The 20,540-nt window shown below is 43.7% G+C and overlaps 1 protein-coding gene across 1 annotated transcript in view; it reads right to left on the bottom strand.

Annotated features, from left to right (window-relative positions):
* LOC122811670 (ORM1-like protein 2) overlaps positions 1 to 20,540 on the bottom strand; it is a 102,683-nt gene that overhangs the window by 26,107 nt on the left and 56,036 nt on the right. The window contains exon 2 of the mRNA XM_044083665.1: positions 16,311 to 16,462. Coding sequence (XP_043939600.1) covers positions 16,311 to 16,462 — 152 coding nt within the window. The remainder of the gene's footprint in view (positions 1 to 16,310; positions 16,463 to 20,540) is intronic.

Here is a 20,540-nt window from a genome sequence, read left to right as displayed (position 1 = left end):
GTTATGCACTTACCATAACATTCCATGTGAGTTGTTCATCTCGCCTTCATTCTTTCAAATGGGTTCAGAGCCGATCCATTGGCTCTGAGTCGGCCGCTTTACTAGCTGAAGATCTCACAGTAGCTCGAGACCAGGTCTCTATCCCATGGTGCTCTTTGTCCTACCTCAGATCTAGTTTGCTGAACCCAGCATGCAAAAATGTAACTCAATAAATACTCCAGCTGGAGTAAGAAGTTCCAGAACAAGACCACCAGACCCCAAGCCTACTCGTTCTTCGAGACCCTGGAGGGGGAAGAAGGGTGGGAATGTAAGAATGAAGGTGAGATGAACAACTCACATGGAACGTTATGGTAAGTACATAACTTCTTTATGTGAAGTTGTTCAATCTCGCTGTTCATTCTTACACATGGGTAGCATCCCAAGCACCCTAATCCTGGGTGGCTCAAGGGAGTATATTCCTGAGGACAGTGGAACCTAAGGAAGCCCTGTTCATTTTGTAATGAGTGATAAAGGTATGCGGCTGAACCAAGTGGCAGCTGCACAAATAGTGTCCAAAGGCAATCGTGCCGCATAAGCAGAAGAAGTGGAAACAGCCCTAGTGGAGTGCACCTTCACACCATGCTCTAATGTTTGGTTCGCTGAAGAGTATATAAATTTAATGCAGTCAGTCAACCATTTGGAAAGGGTAACCTTACAGACTGATAATCCTTTCTTAGTGTCAGCATGAGATACAAAGAGTTGGTCAGATCATCTGTATTCCTTTGTCCTGTCCAAATAGCATCTCAATTGTCTGTGGACATCAAGCTTATGCAATATGTATTCCAACTTATTACAATGATTACTGCAAAAATCTGGAAGTTCAATAGTTTGATTCAGGTTAGTCTCGGAACACACCTTTGCAAGAATGAAGGATTAGTCCTCAGCGATAACTCTGTCTGGATGGAACACCAAATAGGGGGTTTTACAGAAAGCACTTGAAGCTCAGACACCCTACGTGCTGAAGTAATGGCCGCCAAGAGAACAGTTTTCCAAGAAAGAAACTTCAACTGGCAGGATAATGCAGACTCAAAGGGGGGAAGAATAATATGTGACAGCACAAAATTTAGATTTCAGTAGCTAAAGGGTTGTCTAACAGGCGGTCTAAGATGAATGGTACCCTTCAGGAAGGACCTGCATAATCTGTGAGACATCAAATTTGAACCTTCAGCTCAGAGGTTAAAATTCGAAATTGCAGCCAATTTAACTCTAATAGTGGCAGCTGCAGCACCTTCATGAAAAAGCTTACATAGGAATTCCTGGATACTAGCAACTGGAGCAACATAAGGATCAATATTATTTTGGGAGGTCCAAAAAACAAACTGCTTCCATTTACTAGCATACAACTTTCTGGTGGAAGCCTTATGCGAAGATACAAGAATGTGCTGTACCTCAGAAGAAAAATCGTGTGACCTGGCTAGACTGGGAATCGGAGCAGCCAAGCTGTCAGTCTGAGGGAACGAAGGGAAGGATGGAGGACCCCTGACAAATGTGTCAGCAGGTCTGGAACTGGGTCCACAATCCAAGGTTCCTCCAGTTGATAGAGTCGGAGGAAGGGGAACTAAATCTGATGAGGCCAAAAAGGGACTATTAAGATTACAGTCCTTCCTAGGCTTTTGGCTTTCTGCAAGATTTTGGCAATCAGGGATATAGGTGGGAAGGCATACAGGAGTCCTAGGGGCCAATCGTGTACCCCTTGAGATGTCTCCCGGAGGGGGATTCAGGGCAAAGTAGCTTCTGCATTTGGCATTTATAGAGGATGCAAACAGGTCGCAGCAAGGCTGGCCCTATCTGCGGAGAATCATCTCCACAACTTCATCTTTGAGAGACCACTCGTGCGGTAACAGAATGACTCTGCTCAGTTTGTCCACTAACATAATGGATTTCCCCAAAATATGCGTTGCTATCAGAAAGCGCCTGGTGGATACTGCCCACTGCCAAATTCTCATGGCTTCTCGACACGGGGTAAGACTTGGTTCCCCCTTGCTTGTTGAAGTACCAGACCACTAACATGTTGTCCATCTGTATCGCAATCATCCCTAGATGCAGAGAGTCATGGAAGTGCTGCAACGCCAAAAGCACCGCTCTCAGCTCCAGAACATTGATATGCAACTGTCGCTCTGTCTCCGACCAGGTGCCTTGGGCTGTTCCTCCCTGAAAAAGGCACCCCCCCACCCTATCAGAGAAGCATCTGTGGTCACCATGGCTGATGGCAGGAGAGAAACAAATGGTCGACCCACTGTAACTTGTTGGCTGGTCAACCACCAGTGAAGATCCTTCTTGCAAGAGTCCATAATCATGATCAAGAATGACATCGGAAATTGTTGGTAAGACCATTGGGTGAAGAGTAACCATTGAAGAATCCTCATGTGCATACATCCCAGAGGAACTGCTATCAGCGTAGCTGCCATGGTACCCAATGGCTTCAGTACTTGATGGGCCAGTTTCTTTTCTTCTCTGCAAAATGTCCAAGACCTATTTTTGGAGAGTGGTTATTCTGTCCAGGGGCAATTTTACTGTGGCAATGGTGGTGTCTAGTTCTGCTCCAATAAAGGAGATACGCTGCAATGGCGACAACACAGACTTTTCGAAACTGATAGTGATGCCTAACTGAGAGCAGAAATTGAGTGTGTGATCCCTGGACAGAATTAGTTTATGCCTGGAGGCAGCGGTAAGGAGCCAGTCATCCAGATATGGAACCACTCGGAATCCTAGATGCCTCAGGTGAGCCGTAACCACTGCCATGCATTTGGTAAACACTCTGGGGGCTGTGAGTCCAAAGGGCAGTGCTCGGAATTGGCAGTGACTGGCTCTCAGCCAGAAACGCAGATGATCTTTGGATGGCCTAGCCATTTTGATGCGGTAGTGCGCATCCTTAAAATCTATAGAGCACATCCAACTGCCCACTCCGAGGAATGGGAGAATAGACTGAAGCGTGACCATCTGGAACTTCTCCTTTACAAATGTTTTGAGTCTGCTGAGATCCAAGATGGGCCTCCTGTCCCCTATCTTCATTGGAACTAAAAAGAATCTGGAGTAAGTTTTGGATCCTATCTGGTCTGCTGGACTGGCTGGATGACTCTTTTTCCTGCAGCCTCTGCATTTATATGGCTGCTTGATCCCTGAGACTTGAACATCTGGGATTTTTTTCCCAACAATTGGGTTTTCTAAGAATGGAATGATGTAACCTCTGGTAACGATGCTTTGTACCCAAAAATCTGTTGCAATTCCTAGCCAGGCATCTGGATGCAAAGCCAAGCTGCCCCCGACTGCCTCCAGAGTAGGACAGTCGGGCCTCCTTTCAGAAGCACTGATAGGGATTACCAAGGAACTGATCCCAGTCGCCCTGGTTCTGCGGACCCTCTCTGTCACCGGAATGGCATTTTCCATTATTATCCCCTCCTCTGCCCTTGGAGGAGGGTTCACTACGTATGTTCTGGAAACCTCCTTGGAACTTTCGGAACCACATTTTTCCACCTTTTTGCCCTTTGGGGTATTGTCTGGTAAGGGGTGGAAAAACGGACTCCTATGGCAGATAGTCTTTCCCTCTTGCTCACACCTAGTGAGAGTCTCCTTGACTTTGGGCCCAAAAAAGAGAACAGCCATTGAATGGGGTGTTAACAAAGGAAGACTTGATGGCTTCCACAAAGGAGCATAAGCACATCCAGGAACGTCTCCAAAGAGCTATCGCTGAACCCGCTGCCCGACTCGAACCATCGGCTGCATAGGAAATGAGCCGCATGGATGAGCTCACTATGGAGTTAAGGGTATTAAGTTGAGCTGCCACTTTTTCAGAGATAGTCTGCAGGGTAATACAGATGAAGCTATCTCCAAGCTCTTTTAGGAGAGCTCTTTGAAGAAGATTAAAATGAGTCAAGTAGTTAAGCGATCGCACAGCAAAGGTCACGGAAAAAGAAGTTATGTCTAACCATAATGTTCCATCTGTATTGTTGATCCTCGTTCAGTCATTACGCATGGGTATCGGTTCCGAGCTCGGAACAGAGCCGGCCATTTTCCAAGCTCGCGTCAGCTTCAAACTCTCGAGCTAAACTCTTACCCACAATCCCCCTCTCCCTGTTACCTCAGATTGAGTTTGCAAGTCAAAGAAGGTAGAGGCTACCTCTAGTCAAATAATCTAAGAGAACCGGATGGTGAGATCCACTAGAAACCACAAGTGGGGGAAGGAGGGAGGGCCGTAATGACTGAACGAGGATCAACAATACAGATGGAACGTTATGGTAAGACATAACTTCTTTATCTGATATTGTTAATCCTCGTTCATTACTTACGCATGGGACAGAGTCCCCAGCTACCTCTATTCCTGGGAGGCTCTCAAGGAAGGACATTCCTGAGCACCATAGAACCGAAAGATGCTCTTCCCCTGGAAGCCAAATTCAATTTGTAATGATTGATGAAGGTATGAGGCGTAGCCCAAGTTGCAGCTGCACAGATGTCATGTAAAGAAGCTCTGGCATGGAAAGCAGCAGAAGTTGCCTCCGACCTTGTTGAATGAGCTTTTATGGTAGTAGGCAACGAGATATTACACTGTGTATAAATAAAGGTCACACAGTCCTTCAACCATCTAGCTAATGTGACCTTAGCAACAGCAGATCCTAATCTAGGTCCAGAAAAGGCCAAAAATAACTGGTCACATTTACGAAAGGGTTTAGTCCTGTTTAAGTAAAAATGGATTTGCCTGTGTATATCTAGGGTATGTAGGCAATACTCTCCTCTGTTTGAATGATTGGGACAGAAAACTGGCAATTCAATGGCTTGATTAATGGATATTTCAGAGATCACTTTAGGCAGAAATGATGGATTAGTTCTCAGAGACACACTATCTCTATGAAAAATCAAGTATGGACTCTTGATACATAAAGCTTGAAGTTTAGAAATACGTCTGGCAGAAGTAATAGTGACCAAAAACAAGGTACAAATACTTGAGGTCGCAAGAAGAGGCTGGTTCGAAAGGTGACATTGTCAGAGCTTGTAGAACTAATGATAAATCCTATGGTTGAATAGGTTCTCTAAAAGGTGGTTTCAGATGATTCACACCTTTTATGAAGGTCTTGCACAATTTATGGGACATAAGAGAGGAATGTTGGACACCCTCATGAAAATTAGAAATTGCAGCCAAATTAATGGTAGACGCCGACAGACCCGATTGAAACAGGTCAGCCAGATAGTCTAGTATTAATCGACACTGGTGCTGAAAAGGGGTCTACTTGTTTATCTTTCAGCCAACAGGTAAATCTTTTCCACTTGCTCAGATAAGTAATTCTAGTGGAAGACTTATGAGAAGCAATGAGAATATCACGTACTGATAAAGAAAGATCATTCTGCCTGGCAATCAAGGGAATTGGAGTAACCAAGCCATGAGCTTCAGGCTGTTCAGGTTGGGATGAATCAGGTTCTGTGGGTGTGAGATCAACTCCGAGGTTGGATGGAGAATCCATGGTTGATCTAATAGGTGAGGCCAAAGGAAGGGGAACCAAATCTGTCGAGGCCAATATGGTGCTATGAGGATCACCTTGCTCTTCAACAGACGGGCTTTCTTCAGAACTTGGGGAATATGGGGAAAGGGTGGAAATGCGTAAAGACGACCCGAGGGCCAATCATGGACTAGAGCGTCCGTGGGTGACTGTCCCGGAGGGGGAATCAGGGCAAAGTAGTTGCTGCATTTGTAGTTGGTCGGGGATGCAAAGAGGTCGCAGCAAGGACGGCCCCAGCGGTGGAAGATCTCTGCTGCTATCAAGGGATTCAGGGACCACTCGTGAGGTTGAAGAATGCACCTGCTGAGTCTGTCTGCTATCACGTTGGAACTCCCGGGAATGTGCATTGCTAGAAGAAAACAGTTGGTAGCCATCGCCCATTGCCATATCTTCATGGCCTCTCGACAAAGGGGATAAGATTTGGTTCCACCTTGCTTATTGATGTACCATACCACTGCCATGTTGTCTGATTGAATCGCAATTGTCCCAGAAGGCAGCAGGGGATAGAATGCTTGCAACGCCAGAAGCACTGCCCTCAGCTCTAGAACATTTATATGTAGATGGGCCTCCAGTTTGGATCAAGTGCCTTGGACTGTCTGTCTTTGACATAGCCCCCCCCCACCCCATCAGGGAGGCGTCTGTGGTCACTGTGGCCTTGGGTTGCTGGGGGGAGAAGGGGTGAGACCATTGTGAGAGGTTGTGTGTCATCCACCAATTTAAATCCTGTTTGCACCTGTGGATTACTCGAATCATGGCTGAAAAAGGATGCTGAAAAGGATAGCATTAGGTGAGCAGTAGCCATTGTAGAAGCCTCATGTGAAACCTGGCCAGGGGAACAATGGTGATGGAGGCTGCCATGGAACCCAACAGCTGTAGAACAGAGTGAGCCGTGGATTTTTCCTTTGAAAGGATTGGAATTAGTTGTTGCTTTATCCTTAGAATTCTGTGCTCTGGAATGGCAGCTCTGCAGTTTTTTGTGTCCAAGATAACCCTTATGAATTCTGTCGACTGAGATTGGATTTCTGCCAGTTTATGGTTATGCCTAGCCTTTGAGCAGCGAGGAGAGAGTATGCCAGGGCTTTTTCCAGTAGATGTCTGGCTGTCTGGTGGGGGCGGAACTGAGCCAGTCGTCTAGGTATGGAAACACCTGGAATCCTTGAAGTTGCAAGTGAGCTGTGACAACTGCCATGCACTTTGTGAACACTCTGGGGGCTGTAGAGAGTCCGAAGGGCAGTACTCAACTAGTAGTGACTGGCTCCCGCACGGAAGTGCAGAAATCCTCTTGATGGCCTGTCCACCTTTATGTGGTAGTACGCATCCCGAAGATCTACAGAGCACATCCAATCATCTTTTTCCAAAAGCGGGAGGATAGACTGTATTGTGACCATCCAGAATTTTTGTACTCTCACAAACTTGTTCAATACACTGAGATCCAAAATTGGTCTCCAGTCACCGGTTTTCTTTGGCACCAAAAATAGTCTCTAGTAGAATCCGGATCCTATCTGGTATGGATGACTCTTTTTCTTAGCAGCTTCTCTATCTCTAGTGCTGCTTCTTCCCTTTGACTGGGTGGAACGTCGGGAAGATTTTCTGAAGGGACGGGACAAAGATCGAAGGGGATATGATAAACTCTGGCTATGTTCCTTTGTACCCAATAATCTGTGGTGATGGTTAGCCAGGCAGAAGAGTACAAGGAGAAATGTCCCCCAACCACCTCCAGAGGAAAGGAGTTGGGTCGCTCTTCAGGAGCACTGGTAGGATTGACCAGGGAAAGAATCCCTGGAACCCTGGTTATGCGGTCCCACTCGGCCCCAAAAGGAGAGTCTTCCCTGTGAGTTTCCCCCTCTGCCTCTGGGGGAGAACTCAGCTTGTGTGTCATGGAAAGGACCCTGAGATTTCTTGAACCATATCTTCCCACTATTTTGGTTTCGGGAGAAAGCACATTGAGGGGAAGAGTAATGGACACCAACTGCAGAAAGGGTCTTACCATCCTGTTCACATCTGGCCAGTGTGCTTTTAACTTTAGGCCCAAACAATGAGAAGGCCTCAATGGGGGCATTAAGAAAAGAAGACTTAAAGGGTTCCGCGAAGTTGCACAAGCGCATCCAGGCGTGTCATCTCAACACAGCAGCTGAACCTGCTGCTCTAGCTGCTGCTCTTGATGCGTGAGATATCAGTTGCATAGAGGAGTTAGATATAGATTCAATGGTGGCCAGCTGAGAGGCCACTTTATCACAGACCTCATCAGACACGGCACCAGCCAAGGCTTCAGAGAGCTCAGAAACCAGATCCCTTTGAAGCCTGGTAAAATGTGCCATATAATACAGGGACCTGATAGCAAAGGTTGCTGAAGCAAAGGTGCGCTTCCCTATCCTGTCCAGGGCTCGGGACTCTCTGTTAGGTGGATGGACAGTCTGGCTTTCTTCTTCTGCCAGATCCTTTTTTGTTGCGGCCGCCACCACCAAAGCATCCACAGGAAGACCTTTAGACCAATGGGTATCCGAAGCAGGAGGGGACAAGATCTTATCTGGCCTTTGGGCAATAGCTTAGATGGTAGCAGAAGCCTTCCAAGCACGCTGCACGATGAGCCGGACATGTTCATCGGCAGGTGAAGTTACCCAGGAGGTAGGGGGCCAGGCGCGAAAGGCCTGCAGGAACACAGATTCCTCAGAGGTCAGATTAGAGGACTGCCAGTCAACTCTCTGTTTCAGGATTTTGAGGATATCACCATTGGATACCTCAGAGGGTGACCAAGGGGGATCCTTCCCCCCTCATCGAAATCTGCGTCTTCAGTGAGGGACTCCTCTGTGAAGTCCAAGTGCTTACTCTTGCACAAACTTTTCTGGTGGACCTCCTCAGCGGGAGAAGCTGGAAAAGACCACGGAAAAGGGGATTCCTAAGGGAATATGTCCTCGGCCCTTGCACCCGGTGTCCGCTAGATCCGACTTGTGAAACCAGTGTACCAGAGGAAGGCGGAGGTATAGGCAGTCCGGTATCGCCAGCAGCAGCGAAAGCCTTCTCCATCAGTTAGGAGGCTGGTCCACCCGAAGAGGAGTGTATGTCTAGGATAGGGATCACCCCTCCACTAAGTGGCTCAGCCTGCTGACTCGGAGTACCTGGATGGCTGTGGAGCAGCAAGCTATGCGTGTGTCAGTTGACATCCTGGGTCATAGCAAAACTTTCCTGCCATGAAGGCAACTGTGGTTCCTTAGTGAGAGCCATAAAGGGAACCGTAGAAGGGGAAGACTGTGCTACATCCATGGACTCCAAAGGCAATAAAGGAAGTGAATAAGAAGGGGTCTTTAGAGATGGGTAATCACCTCCCAAGGAAGGATAGTTCCTAAGGGGTGGGATACCTCTGGCCAAGAGTACCTGGTCCACAAGATGCAACACATCACGTTCGGAAAGGCTTCTAGTGGACTTCACGGAGACTGAGGGAGAAACAGGCCTGTCCACAGAAAAGGAAGACTCTGTGCCCATCTCATCTGACAGCACTGAGGACAATGGTGCTGAGAGAGACTGGACTACTGTTGTCTGCACCGAAGAAGTCATCGGTGCCGAGGTCATTGTCTGCACCGATACAGGGATCAGTGCCGAAGTGGTCGTCAGTGCTGAAGCTGGAACTGATAAAACTGGAGTCAACAATAAAGGCATCAGTTCCGAGGAAGATCTCGGAGCCGACTCAGTCAAGGTCTGCGCCGACTGACCGGTCGGTGCCGATACAGTGGTGATGGTCTGAACCGATGAGCCCCTCGGTGCCGATATAGAGAAGGCTGCAGGAGAAGACAGAGCTGAAATCACTAATCGAGCCAAAAGCCTTGGTGCCGAAGGTCTATGCACCGAAACCACTGGGGCTGACAGAGAGCTCCGGAGCCAAAACTTTAGCCTTTTTAGGTTTTGGTTGGCAGGAGTCCCCAGCCGGGGAAGAAGGCAAAGATTTAGCCTTAGTAGGAACATCCATTTTCTTATGGGCTCTAGGAGGGGTTGAGACCTCAGACCCAAAAATACCCTCTGAAAAGGGAGATTTTAGAAGTCCCTTCAGTATCAGCTTGTTTTTCCTTTCCAACAAGGTTCTATTAGAAAAGTTCTCACAAATAGTACAGGGTGGGTCAACAGACAAATGGGAAGCTCCCAAACAAACACACAAAGAGTGTGCATCAGAAGTAGGCAGTTTGTGTCCACAATCAGAACACCAATTAAACCCCGGACTACCTTGTTTATCTGCCATGACAGCAAATTAATTAATAGAAAAGTACCAACAATGGTACAAGAGAGTACCCAAATCTATCTGCTCCCCGGGTCTCTACTGAAAATGGACATGTATCCAGTTAGACTAGCCCGGTCAACAAATGTAAAATAAATAAAATAAAAATAAGGTATGAGAGAAAATGGGAAAAGATTACCAATGATGGTAAAGAGAGAATACCTCACGGTAAAAGTAGTAAGAAAAGGCAGAAAAAAACTTGAAGAAATTATGAACGCTAGATGAGATAGGGTAAGAAACAATAACATATGAACTTTTCTGACAGAAAAGTAATCTGTAAAGCTATTAAACAATTGACTATACTTGGCTCAAGAGAAGTAGCTTGACATGACCGAATGGCAACGCGGCAAATGAAATCGGAGGTAACAGGGAGAGGGGGATTGTGGGCAAGAGTTTAGCTCGAGAGTTTGAAGCGAGCTTGGAAAATGGCCAGTTCGGTTCCGAGCTCAGAACCAATACCCATGCGTAAGGAATGAACAAGAATTAACAATATCAGATCTAAAGATGCATTTCCCATATCTGTCCATCGTCCCGGAATCCCTATTAGGAGGATGGACAGTAGAAGAGGTTTCTGACATCTTTTTCTTGGTGGCCACTGCCAACACCACCATGGCATCAACCAGGACTCCCTTAGTGATAAACATCTTGTCTTGGGGGAGGTGATAAACTTGCTGGGCCTCTGAGGGACTGGTTCCATAGTATCAGGAGACTCCCACGCCCTTTGAGCAACCAATTCCATTAGTTCAAAGGGCGGGGTCACCCAGGAGGTGGAAGGTTGAGACCCAAAGGCCTTCAGAAGCACCGACTCATCCTCTGTAGGGCTAATGGACTGCCAGTCACTCCTCTGCTTTAGGACTTCCAGGATGTCAGCAAAGGAGATATCCTCTGAGGGGGACTGTGGGGACCCTTCTGATTCCTCTAACGGTGTCTGATGACACTTGGGTGAGATCTCAGTAGAGCAAGGGTCACCCGAGGCTTCGGGTCTCGACGCTTCACAGGGACCTGCGATGTAGAGATAGAAAGCAGCACTTTAGGGGAGGAGGAGGGACCTGATGTGTGTGTCTTGGATGACATAAGCCTCCTCATAGCATCGAAGGCACCACTGCTCTACCCCGAGGAAGCCGCCGGTTCCGAAGAAGACGGCAACTTCCCCGGAGCTGAAACAGTGGGCTCTGAACCAGAGGATGGAGCCGAGCTCATCTGCGCCTAAGCCCCGAGAGGAAGGGTTGGAACAGACGCATCGGTTTGACTCTTCCCCCCTGGAACCGACAAGAGAGTCTCGACTCCCAGACTTTTCCAATGGAACCGAAGAAGTCAGGGTTGATGGAGCTGAAGGCACTGGAACAGGCCTCGGCTCCACAACCATCAGATCCTCCTCCCTCTTCTCCAAAGGCTCTGCTCGGCTTGGAGGAGTAGTCACAGTTGGTGGAATGGCCTTAGGCCCAGAGACCTGTTGGCTCGAGGTCGATAATTTAGCCAGTGCTGGGTTCTCGAGCAGCCTCTGCACCACCCAGTCCACATCAGAAAGGGTCCTCAAAAAGTAGTCAAAGGAACCAAAGATGCCACCGATTGAAGGATAGGCGACCTCAAGGTTTCGGAGACCGGCTCCGAAAAACTTGCTTGGTGCATGGCTCTGAAGACTGTGGAGCCAGTGATCGCACCTTCATGGTAAGGCTTGGGCTCCGAAGACGCCTTAGAAGACTTTGACCCCTTCAAAGACTTGAAGGTCTGGTCAGCCTTGTCCAAGGACTCCTGAAAATCTGGCTTCAATAAGCCTCTATCCACCAGCTTCCTTTGTCTCTCAAGTAAAACCCTACTACTGAAGGAATGGCAGACACAGCAATCCTCCTGAAGGTGAACAGGCCCCAAATAATAAACACAATTCATATGGGCATCTTCTGCCCGCATTTTGGACACTTTTTGAAACCAGATTTTTGTTTCTCCTTATGGTCAGACATGATATAAACAACACCACAGTAAACACTATAGAGGAAAACAAGGTTTACTGAATAACCAACCACACTGCAAACTCTAACAATTAGAAGAGTTCTAAGTTGTCAGATCCCTGAACAACTATCAACCTAATCCAATACAGAATATAAAGTAAACACTATAGAAGAAAACACTGTTACTGAATAACCACCCACGCTGCAAATGCTAATTACTATAACAGTTCTAAGTTGTCAGATCCCTGAACAACTGTTAGATTATATAGAATATATATATATCCAAAACTAAGCAGACTATCTAATAACACTATTAATATGAATAAGCGGGATAAGGATTAACTAAAGAATGGCCAAAGGCCTAAGAGCAACTGCTCTGAAAAGGACAACACTCGTCAAAGGTTTAAAATAAAGAAAATCAAAGGCTAAATAGCCCAAAAGCAGTACAACTGTAAAAATTTTGATTACTAAGCAACTATAAGCAGAATACTGCAAATAAGAGGTAAATATAAAACCAAACTGGCCCGAGCTCTCCGACAACCTCCGATCTGTTGTAGCGGCAAACTAGATCTGAGGTAGGACAGACAGTATCATGGGATAGGGACCTGGCCTCAAGCTACTCTGAGATCTTCAGCTAGTAAAGTGGCCGACTCGGAGCTGATGGATCAGCCCCGAACCCATGTGTAAGAATGAATGGCGAGACTGAACAACTTCACATGGTAGGACTCACTCCGAGAATCTTGAAAAGGGTGTTCAGAACGTGCAGGGCAGTCAACCAGTGAGAGTTTACCAACGCAACAGAAACCAGAGCAGGACTTGGGCAGAAGTAGCATTTATGCCCCACAAAAACAAGCATTACAAAAAAGAACTGGAAGAAGAAAAATCTGCAGCGTTAAATCTATCAGGTACTGCTGATGTTGCTTTTGTTGTTAATCTCTCAAGTTTATCAGCGATGAGCTAAGCAATGTCTTAGAGAAAGGGTGGAATCTTGTGCCCTCTAGATTGGCAAATACATGTGATACCATCAATGCACTAAGAGATTACGTTAGGAAGTTGAATTTTAGATTCATGTTTCCTAAGAGCACAGAAGCCCCTAAGGTTTTTTACAAAAATAGTATTTATAAACCGCCCTTAAAAAAGGAATTGGAATTGTTTCTTATGACATGTGAACAACAGATTATAATAAGTGTTAGACAAAAAGCCTGAATATAAATATCATAATTTAAATGTTGAAATGAGTTATTGTGTAATGATGAAATTTTTGTAACCAAAGCAGACAAGCGGAATGCATTGGTAATGCTAAATAGAAACCAGTATGTGTGCAAAATGGAAGAAATGTTACCAGATGGGGCATTTTATAGAATCACTACATTTAGTGAAATCAAAAAAGTCTATTTGTTTATAGACAGTCAAATTGAGGAGTGGTTCCTAACAGGACGTATTACAGAACAAATAAGGCGTTTTTTTTTTTTTTTTTTGTCAACTGGGGCACCTAGGATGAGTTGCATATTTGTTCTAACCAAAATACATAAAAACCTGGATGACCCACCGATGAGACCAATAGTAGCCAGTAGTGGGAATAAAACAGAGGCCTTGGCTATCTTTGTAGATAAACACCTGCAACAGATGGTAGAGGGATGTATATCGTACATTAAAGATTCCTTTGATTTCAAGAAAAAAATTAAAAATGTCAGGGTACAGGAATGTGATATTTTAGCTACCCTTGACGTTAAGACACTGTATACTGTAATATTCAACAATGAAGGTATGGAAATGGTTAGATTTGAACTAATGGAATCAAATAAAATTTCATCTAGTACTGTTAGCTTGTTAATGGAGATGTTGGATCTTATTTTGAGTTGTAATTTTTTTGAATTTAATGATAAATTATACCGTCAAGTTAATGGTGTAGCAATGGATGCAGCGATGGCACCCAGTTAGCCAACATTTATATGCACGGATGGGAAAGATGCAATGTCATTGAATGTGTTTTTATGAAAAATATATTTTTCAAGCATTTTATTTACAATGCCCTTTTGATGTGGAGAGGTGATGTCCAATCCTTAGATAATTTTCTGACATATTTAAACAATGTATACTCTTTTTTGAAATTCATGTCTGTCTATGACTGCAGTGCTGTTAGTTATTTTTAGATCTGAATATTTACAAAGGAGGAGATAGGTTAATAACTACCATTCATAAGAAAAAAGTGCAAAATAATGCTTATTTACATTATGACAATATGCACCCCCAAAAAACTAAAACCAATATTGTTAAAGGGTCAGTTACAGAGGGTGCATGAGTTAACAGACAACGATTGTGATTTTGAAAGAGAAGGTGTTGCTTTATGCAAGAAATTTATCAGCAAAGGATATCCTAAAAAAATAGTTATGAATAGTTATAATGAAAGGTATCAAATGATAAAGGAGACCACCCATAAAAAACAAGTAGATTTTATCACTTCTTTGCAAGATGAAAACAGTTTAGACTCACAGTCTATCAAAAATATTGTTAAAAATAACTGGAAACATTTTAGGTGCAATTCTGATGTAATAAAAGTAGTGGGAGAAGGATCTATTTTTTGTGCAGAAAAAGGGAAGGAGTTTTAAAATTTTGTTTCAAAGCAAATTAACCCCCCCCCCCCAAAAAAAAAAAAAAAAGAGTGTAAACCCTGGAATGTACAACTGTTTTAATTGTAATGTATGCAATTTTTATGGACTGATGTAAAAGAAATTAAGACTAGTGGTTATAATATTAATCTAAAAGATAGAAATAAGTGCAGTTTATAGTATATTTAACTGTGTGTTTGTCATGTGAATCTTTTTATGTTGGACCCACTACAAGAGAGCTAAACAGGAGGACATATGAGCATAAGTATTGTGTTAAGTATTAAAGATGACAAAAATGCTCTGGGTAAACATTATAAAGAAAATTCATGTAAGACTGATTTTAAGTTTTGTGTTTTACATGAAGTCCTGAATTTTGATTGCAAATTTAATGCTGAGGAAGAACTTGGGTGGAAGGAATATGAATGGCAGGTAAGTTAAATGCCTGCCATCCACCTGGTTTAAATGATAGGGAAGACTTTATAGTCTTCCTTAAAAGGAAAGGGTTGCATCATTAATGACAAGGGCATTTGTGTCTTTGTATTTTGATTTAAAAAGTGTTTTAACTTTTAGTCACATTATTCAGTCTGAAGTCGTCCAGTGCGGACGGAAGCGTTTACTGTTTGATGTGTATTATCTGTCATTAAATTGTTTCACCGTATTTTGAGTTACTTACTAGAAATTCACAAATGTGGGCATTCTTCAAATTCTGGACAGTTGAAAGGTATGCCTGCAATGTATTGTATAGCAATATTGCTATGGCTTGCATATTTTAATGAATATGCATTACCTATATAATACCTACACATACGCAAGGAATGTTCATTAAAAAAGCAGTTTCTAACCCCAGCTTCTGTAAAATTAAATACACTGCATGCATTTTCTGAACAAAAATAACTGTGAAACTTTAATTGCTGACATTACTATTATCTGCAGTGATTTATCAGAAAAATCAAAAATTATAGGAGGGTCAGGGGAAAATTATGAAGCAAAAATCAGGAACAGGTGGTAAGTACGTCAGGAGCTCTATATAACCTTTAGTGCTTAGTATGTGAAATCACTCACTCATTGATGAAAGACAAAAGTTTGATTTATCTGTAAGGTATAGTTAGGTACTGAACTCGCTGCAAAATAACTCACACAAAGAATAGTTGAGCCTGATAAAGTCAACATTTCAACCAGGCAGGAGTCTTACTTTATTAACCTTTACTAGTTAAGAGTTAATGAATATTCATAAGTGATTACCATGCCAAACACATGCAAATCCATAACTTCAAGAAGGCAACCTGTAAATCAAGGTTAGGCTATGCATGATATAATGGATTTGTAATCACGTTAGGAGCACCAAAACCTGCATGGTGTGTGTGTGTGTGTGTGTGTGTAGGGTGAATAGTGTTTCACACTTGTGCCTAACAATACAACTAATGCTTATGAGGGTTTCTACACGCTGACACTTTTCTTGTGTTCCAATGTCTATTACTAGTTTCAATATTTTTTCCTTCAGTCTACTTGTATTTCTGTAACCCACTTGGCTTAGCTGCCTATCTGTAAAGGCTCTTTTAAAGCAGAAGCCTCTCCCACATCATGTCTCCAGCTACCCTGCTTGTCATTATTCTTGGTTAACTTGTTAATTCCCAGTCAAAAGACTTGCTTCAATGTCTCCAATGCTTGCTTCCAGTGGCAGGGCACGTCACAGCTTGGAGATTCCAAGATACAGAAGTACAGCATGTGTCAGTGGCATAATGTCTGCAAATAGCTACGTTCAAACTACCAATACAAAGAATGCATTAAGGCTGTCCGCCTACAAGAGGAATGTGAAATACATGAGCAATCATAAGCACCTCAAAACATAACCAAGTCTCCAAAAACCAAACTTGCTATGCTGTTCATCTGATTTTAAACAAACTGTACAAGTAAGGTACAAACACCCACCTCCTGCTTGATTCTGTGCAGCAACAATACTTACAGAACAATTGGGCTGATAGTTAGGAATTTGCGGGAGGACGTGAACTGTACCCCATAGTCCATCTGCTCCCAGTGTGTGAGGAGGCGAGCTTTGCCCTGGTCAGGGGTTTCAAATGGAGTCCCTTTCACAGTATGAAGAAAGAGGTACATTGCCTGAAGAACCAGAATCAGATTGGATCACAATAAGACAAAAACTGAGAGAATACATATCCACCTTTATTATTTCTTTTCATTGATTATTATACATAAAAGACACTGTTAGTAGGCTAACACCAGTATTTTACTCCTCCAAGTCTACAAAGTTCCTGCCCCACTACAATTTAAAAGATAGCATTGCTGAAGTCTTACAAGATGAAGATTACTCTTACTGAGATTTGTTACTTACTCTATCCACATTAAACAGCAATTTTAGATAACTTAAATATTCACAGGCATCTCAAAGAAATTCATTTTCATATCTACCTCCTCCTAGCATAATAGATTTCACAAGCTGGCGACACTACCAAAAAGTAGTACTAAGAAGAACCTGCAAAATTTCCTGCCTTCCAGGCATGCTCCCTGGTTCTACTATGTGGGCACCTAAATGCTTAACCTGTTATTATTGCCAGAAATTTACTCCGCTCATCATTTATACTAGAACTAGGCTGTGAATTTTTCCAGAGGACATGTTGTAGAAAAGGGGGCATGAAGAGAAAGGATTCAGCATCATCTGTCATAACAAAAGCGGAGGTAAATTTGTCCTGAGTAGGCAAAATCTTCCTTCTTACCAATACTGAACTCAGACAACAGAATGAGAGTCTGCTCTCTCTCCCTTCTCTTAGTGAGAACTGTTTCAGAAGTAAATGGTTGCCTGGTGGGAGACAGCGGTCATGAATCTTCTGCCATGCCACCATCATATACTCAAACTGAAATGCTTACAATTAAATACAACAGAGGTTGAGATACATGTTGGTAGGACAAATACCACAAGCATTATACCTACCAGACTGTAATCTAGGAGGTACAGTCATATTTTTGTTGACTACATTATTGCTTTCCCACTTAATGTACAGTGTACTCAGCAACAGTGTAAAAAGTGCAACTGCTAATAACTGGAAAGTTATTTTGGGTTGTTTAAACCTAGTTAAGAAAAATCGTGAAACAATATTACTGGCAAAAGAGAACATAATTTGAAATCTAGACTGAATTCTTTTAGCCAAAGTGCATCATCAGCTCAGCATAACAGAAGTATTAGAAAATAGTGGACATCTTAAAATTTTTTTTTTTTTTTATACTGCAAATTTACTTATGAAGGACTAGCCAGTATTCAGCTTAGAACACTTGCACAGAAAGTAAACGTGGGTTAAGTAAACTTACCATAACAGTAAATGTTCTAATAGAATTTCCTAAACACTGTAAAGCAATGTTAAAAAATAATTGCTAGAAATGGAAATCAAAGTTTAAATGGACACTATTTGAAGTATTGAATATTGTAACAGAGACAAAAAACCTGGGGTGGGGTCTTAATACAAGGGAAGAGCAAGCTGCATAGAAATAAATTAAATCTGTGGGAACAATATATGCAGAATAATGATCAGGAAGATGACTGAGGTTTAAAGGAAGGCAGGCTCTGAGCATGCTATGTAATGTTGGACAGAATGACAGTTGTTATATAGAAAGAAAGAAAGAAAGAAAACATATACGTAATGTACAATGAAGGTAAAAGAAAAAAGTTTGTATGGTTTGTTTACATGCCTACGTTTTAAGTGATAGATCCATAGGTTGTTACTAGGCCAATGACTACTAGAGCTCTTACAAGCCTAGCTGCACACCCCAAACCATTTGGGTCCCAAGTATTATGAGCATCCATACAAGAGGGGGGGGGTGCATGTTAACAGGGAGGTAACTAAGGATTTTGTAATGGTCTGTTAGTCCGGATAATATTTTTCTTATTGACTGCCTCTGTTTGCAAGGTACATGGGTTGCCAGACCAGGAGTCATTTTATAATTTTGGATCTAATTGTCAAGATTTCATTTGAATATGGTCAGGATGAACTCTGTTCCACATGGATGGGAAGCCTATTCCACAGTGCAGGGATCCTTTGGAATACATATCTGTCTCTCCAACATGTTCTGTTTATGTCACAAATGAAGTTCAGATCCCCCGATTGAATAGTTGTGTAAAATCTTACCATAACCATAGATGTCCTTCTCTTCCATGTTGCAGTATTCTTGGTGTAGGATTTCCTGCCTTCAGGCGACTCGTACGTTGGCTCCTATACAAAAGCTTCAGCTTGGCTGTTGCAGCTGCATGGGACATCACACATAGGGGCCTTAAACCAGGGACCCCATGTATTACATCTGCACGCACAATCCTCAGAACCTGAAGCTAAGCAGGCAAAGTAGACAGATCAACAGGATAGGCTGCCAAAGGTGACATGTATAAGGTCCTGGGTCTCTTCTGTAATGGAGAGAGGCATCAGGGATCAGTTAGACTGGTAGAGTCTGTGAGGGGGAATGGTGGGTGGAAAGGAATACTGCACCATGGAGGAGAAGGACATCTATGGTTATGGTAAGATTTTACACAACTATTCTATGCCCTTCTATTCCTATGTTGCAGTATTCTTGGTGTGGGAGATTACCACAGCTTAGTTTGATGAAAGGGTGGCGGATGCAGAAGACGATTCCACAAAGCCTTGTAGGATTGCCCTGGCAAATCCTGCGTGTGCTTTGGAGATTTGGTCCAATTTGAAATATTTGGTGAAAGTGTGGATAGTGGACCATGTAGCTGCTTCCATAATGGAAGCTGTGTCCATGCCTTTTTGGAAGGCCTTGGAAGTGGCCACTGCTCTTGTGGAGTGTGCCTTAACCCCAACTGGAGAGTTTTTTTCCATGGTGCGAGTAGCAGAAACCGATTGCCTTTCTAATCCAGGATACAATGGTTTGTTTGTTGACTGCCCTGCCCAATGCCCTGGGATGGAAAGATACAAAGAGTTTTTGGATTTCCTAATGTCTTTAGTCTTGTCCAGGTAAAATCTCAGTTGCCTGTGGACATCTAGGGAGTGGAGTACCCTCTCTCCTTGGTTAGTGGGAGAGGGAAAAAAACTGGGTATATGAATGGATTGATTTAGAGAGAAGTCATTGACTACCTTGAGCATGAAGGAAGGGTTAGTTCTCAGTGCTACCCTGTCCCTATGAAAAATGGTGTAAGATGAGCATGCCATTAAGGCCTGTAGCTCGGAAACCCTTCTGGCAGAGGTAATAGCCTCTAACAGTACTGTTTTCCAAGTACAAAACTGTACAGATGCTGTATTAGCTGGTTCAAAGGGGAGCTGGGTGAGTTTTTCCAGGATGAAGTTCAGGTCCCATGGAGGAGTAATAGGCTTCTTAGGTGGTCTGATGTGTAAGACCCCTTTAAGGAAGAGTTTCACATGTAGCCTGGCTAACAAGGAGGGATCTAGAGGTAAGCAGGCTGATAATGCGGAGAGGTGCACTTTCACTGATGAATAGGAAAGTCCACCCTTTACAAGTTGACACATATATGAGAGGACTAGGGGATGTCAGCCTTGTAAGGGCCCCTTAAATGTCCCAGACACCACTGAGTAAATCTTTCCCATTTGGCAAGGTATGATTTTCTAGTATTGGGTTTCCTGACCTCCCTCACGACTGATAGCACTTCCTCTGAATAGTGGTGTCTAAATGGGGTTAGTAATTTATCACCAACAGAGTCAGGGATAGCATTTGCAAGTGTGGGTGTAGGAGAGTTCCTTTGTCTTGCGTCAGAAGATCCACCTTGTGGGGTAACTTGCAGTGATTGCCCTTGGCTAAATTGTATAGAAGGGGGAACCATTGATGCCTTGGCCAGTAGGGAGTCACTAGCAAGATTTTTGGTTTGTCCTTCCTGATTTTCTGAATCAGAGGGAAGGGGGGATGGCGTACAGGAACTTCCCCTCCCAGGTGAAACTGAAGGCGTTTACTCTCCGGGCTTGAGGGGTAAGTCTTTGTGCAGAAGGTCTGCAGCTGCCTGTTCTGGGTGGAGGCAAACAGGTCTATTTGTGGAATGCCCCACCGGTGGACTATGTCTAGAAAGACCGTCCTGTCCAGCATCCATTTGTGTTGTGGAGAGGATGTCCTGCTCAGGAGATCTGCTTGCTTGCTGTCCTGCGAAGGGATGCAACTGGCTTGCAGGGATAGGTTGTGCTGGTATGCTAGGTCCCAAATTAGTAGAGCTAGCCTGCACAATTGGTATGCC

Source organism: Protopterus annectens, chromosome 9.part0 (genome assembly GCF_019279795.1).
Source record: "Protopterus annectens isolate FY-2018-M chromosome 9.part0, PAN1.0, whole genome shotgun sequence".
NCBI lineage: Eukaryota > Metazoa > Chordata > Ceratodontiformes > Protopteridae > Protopterus > Protopterus annectens.
Note: the sequence above shows the minus strand (reverse complement) of the source record. Positions and strands in the feature narration are given on the sequence as shown.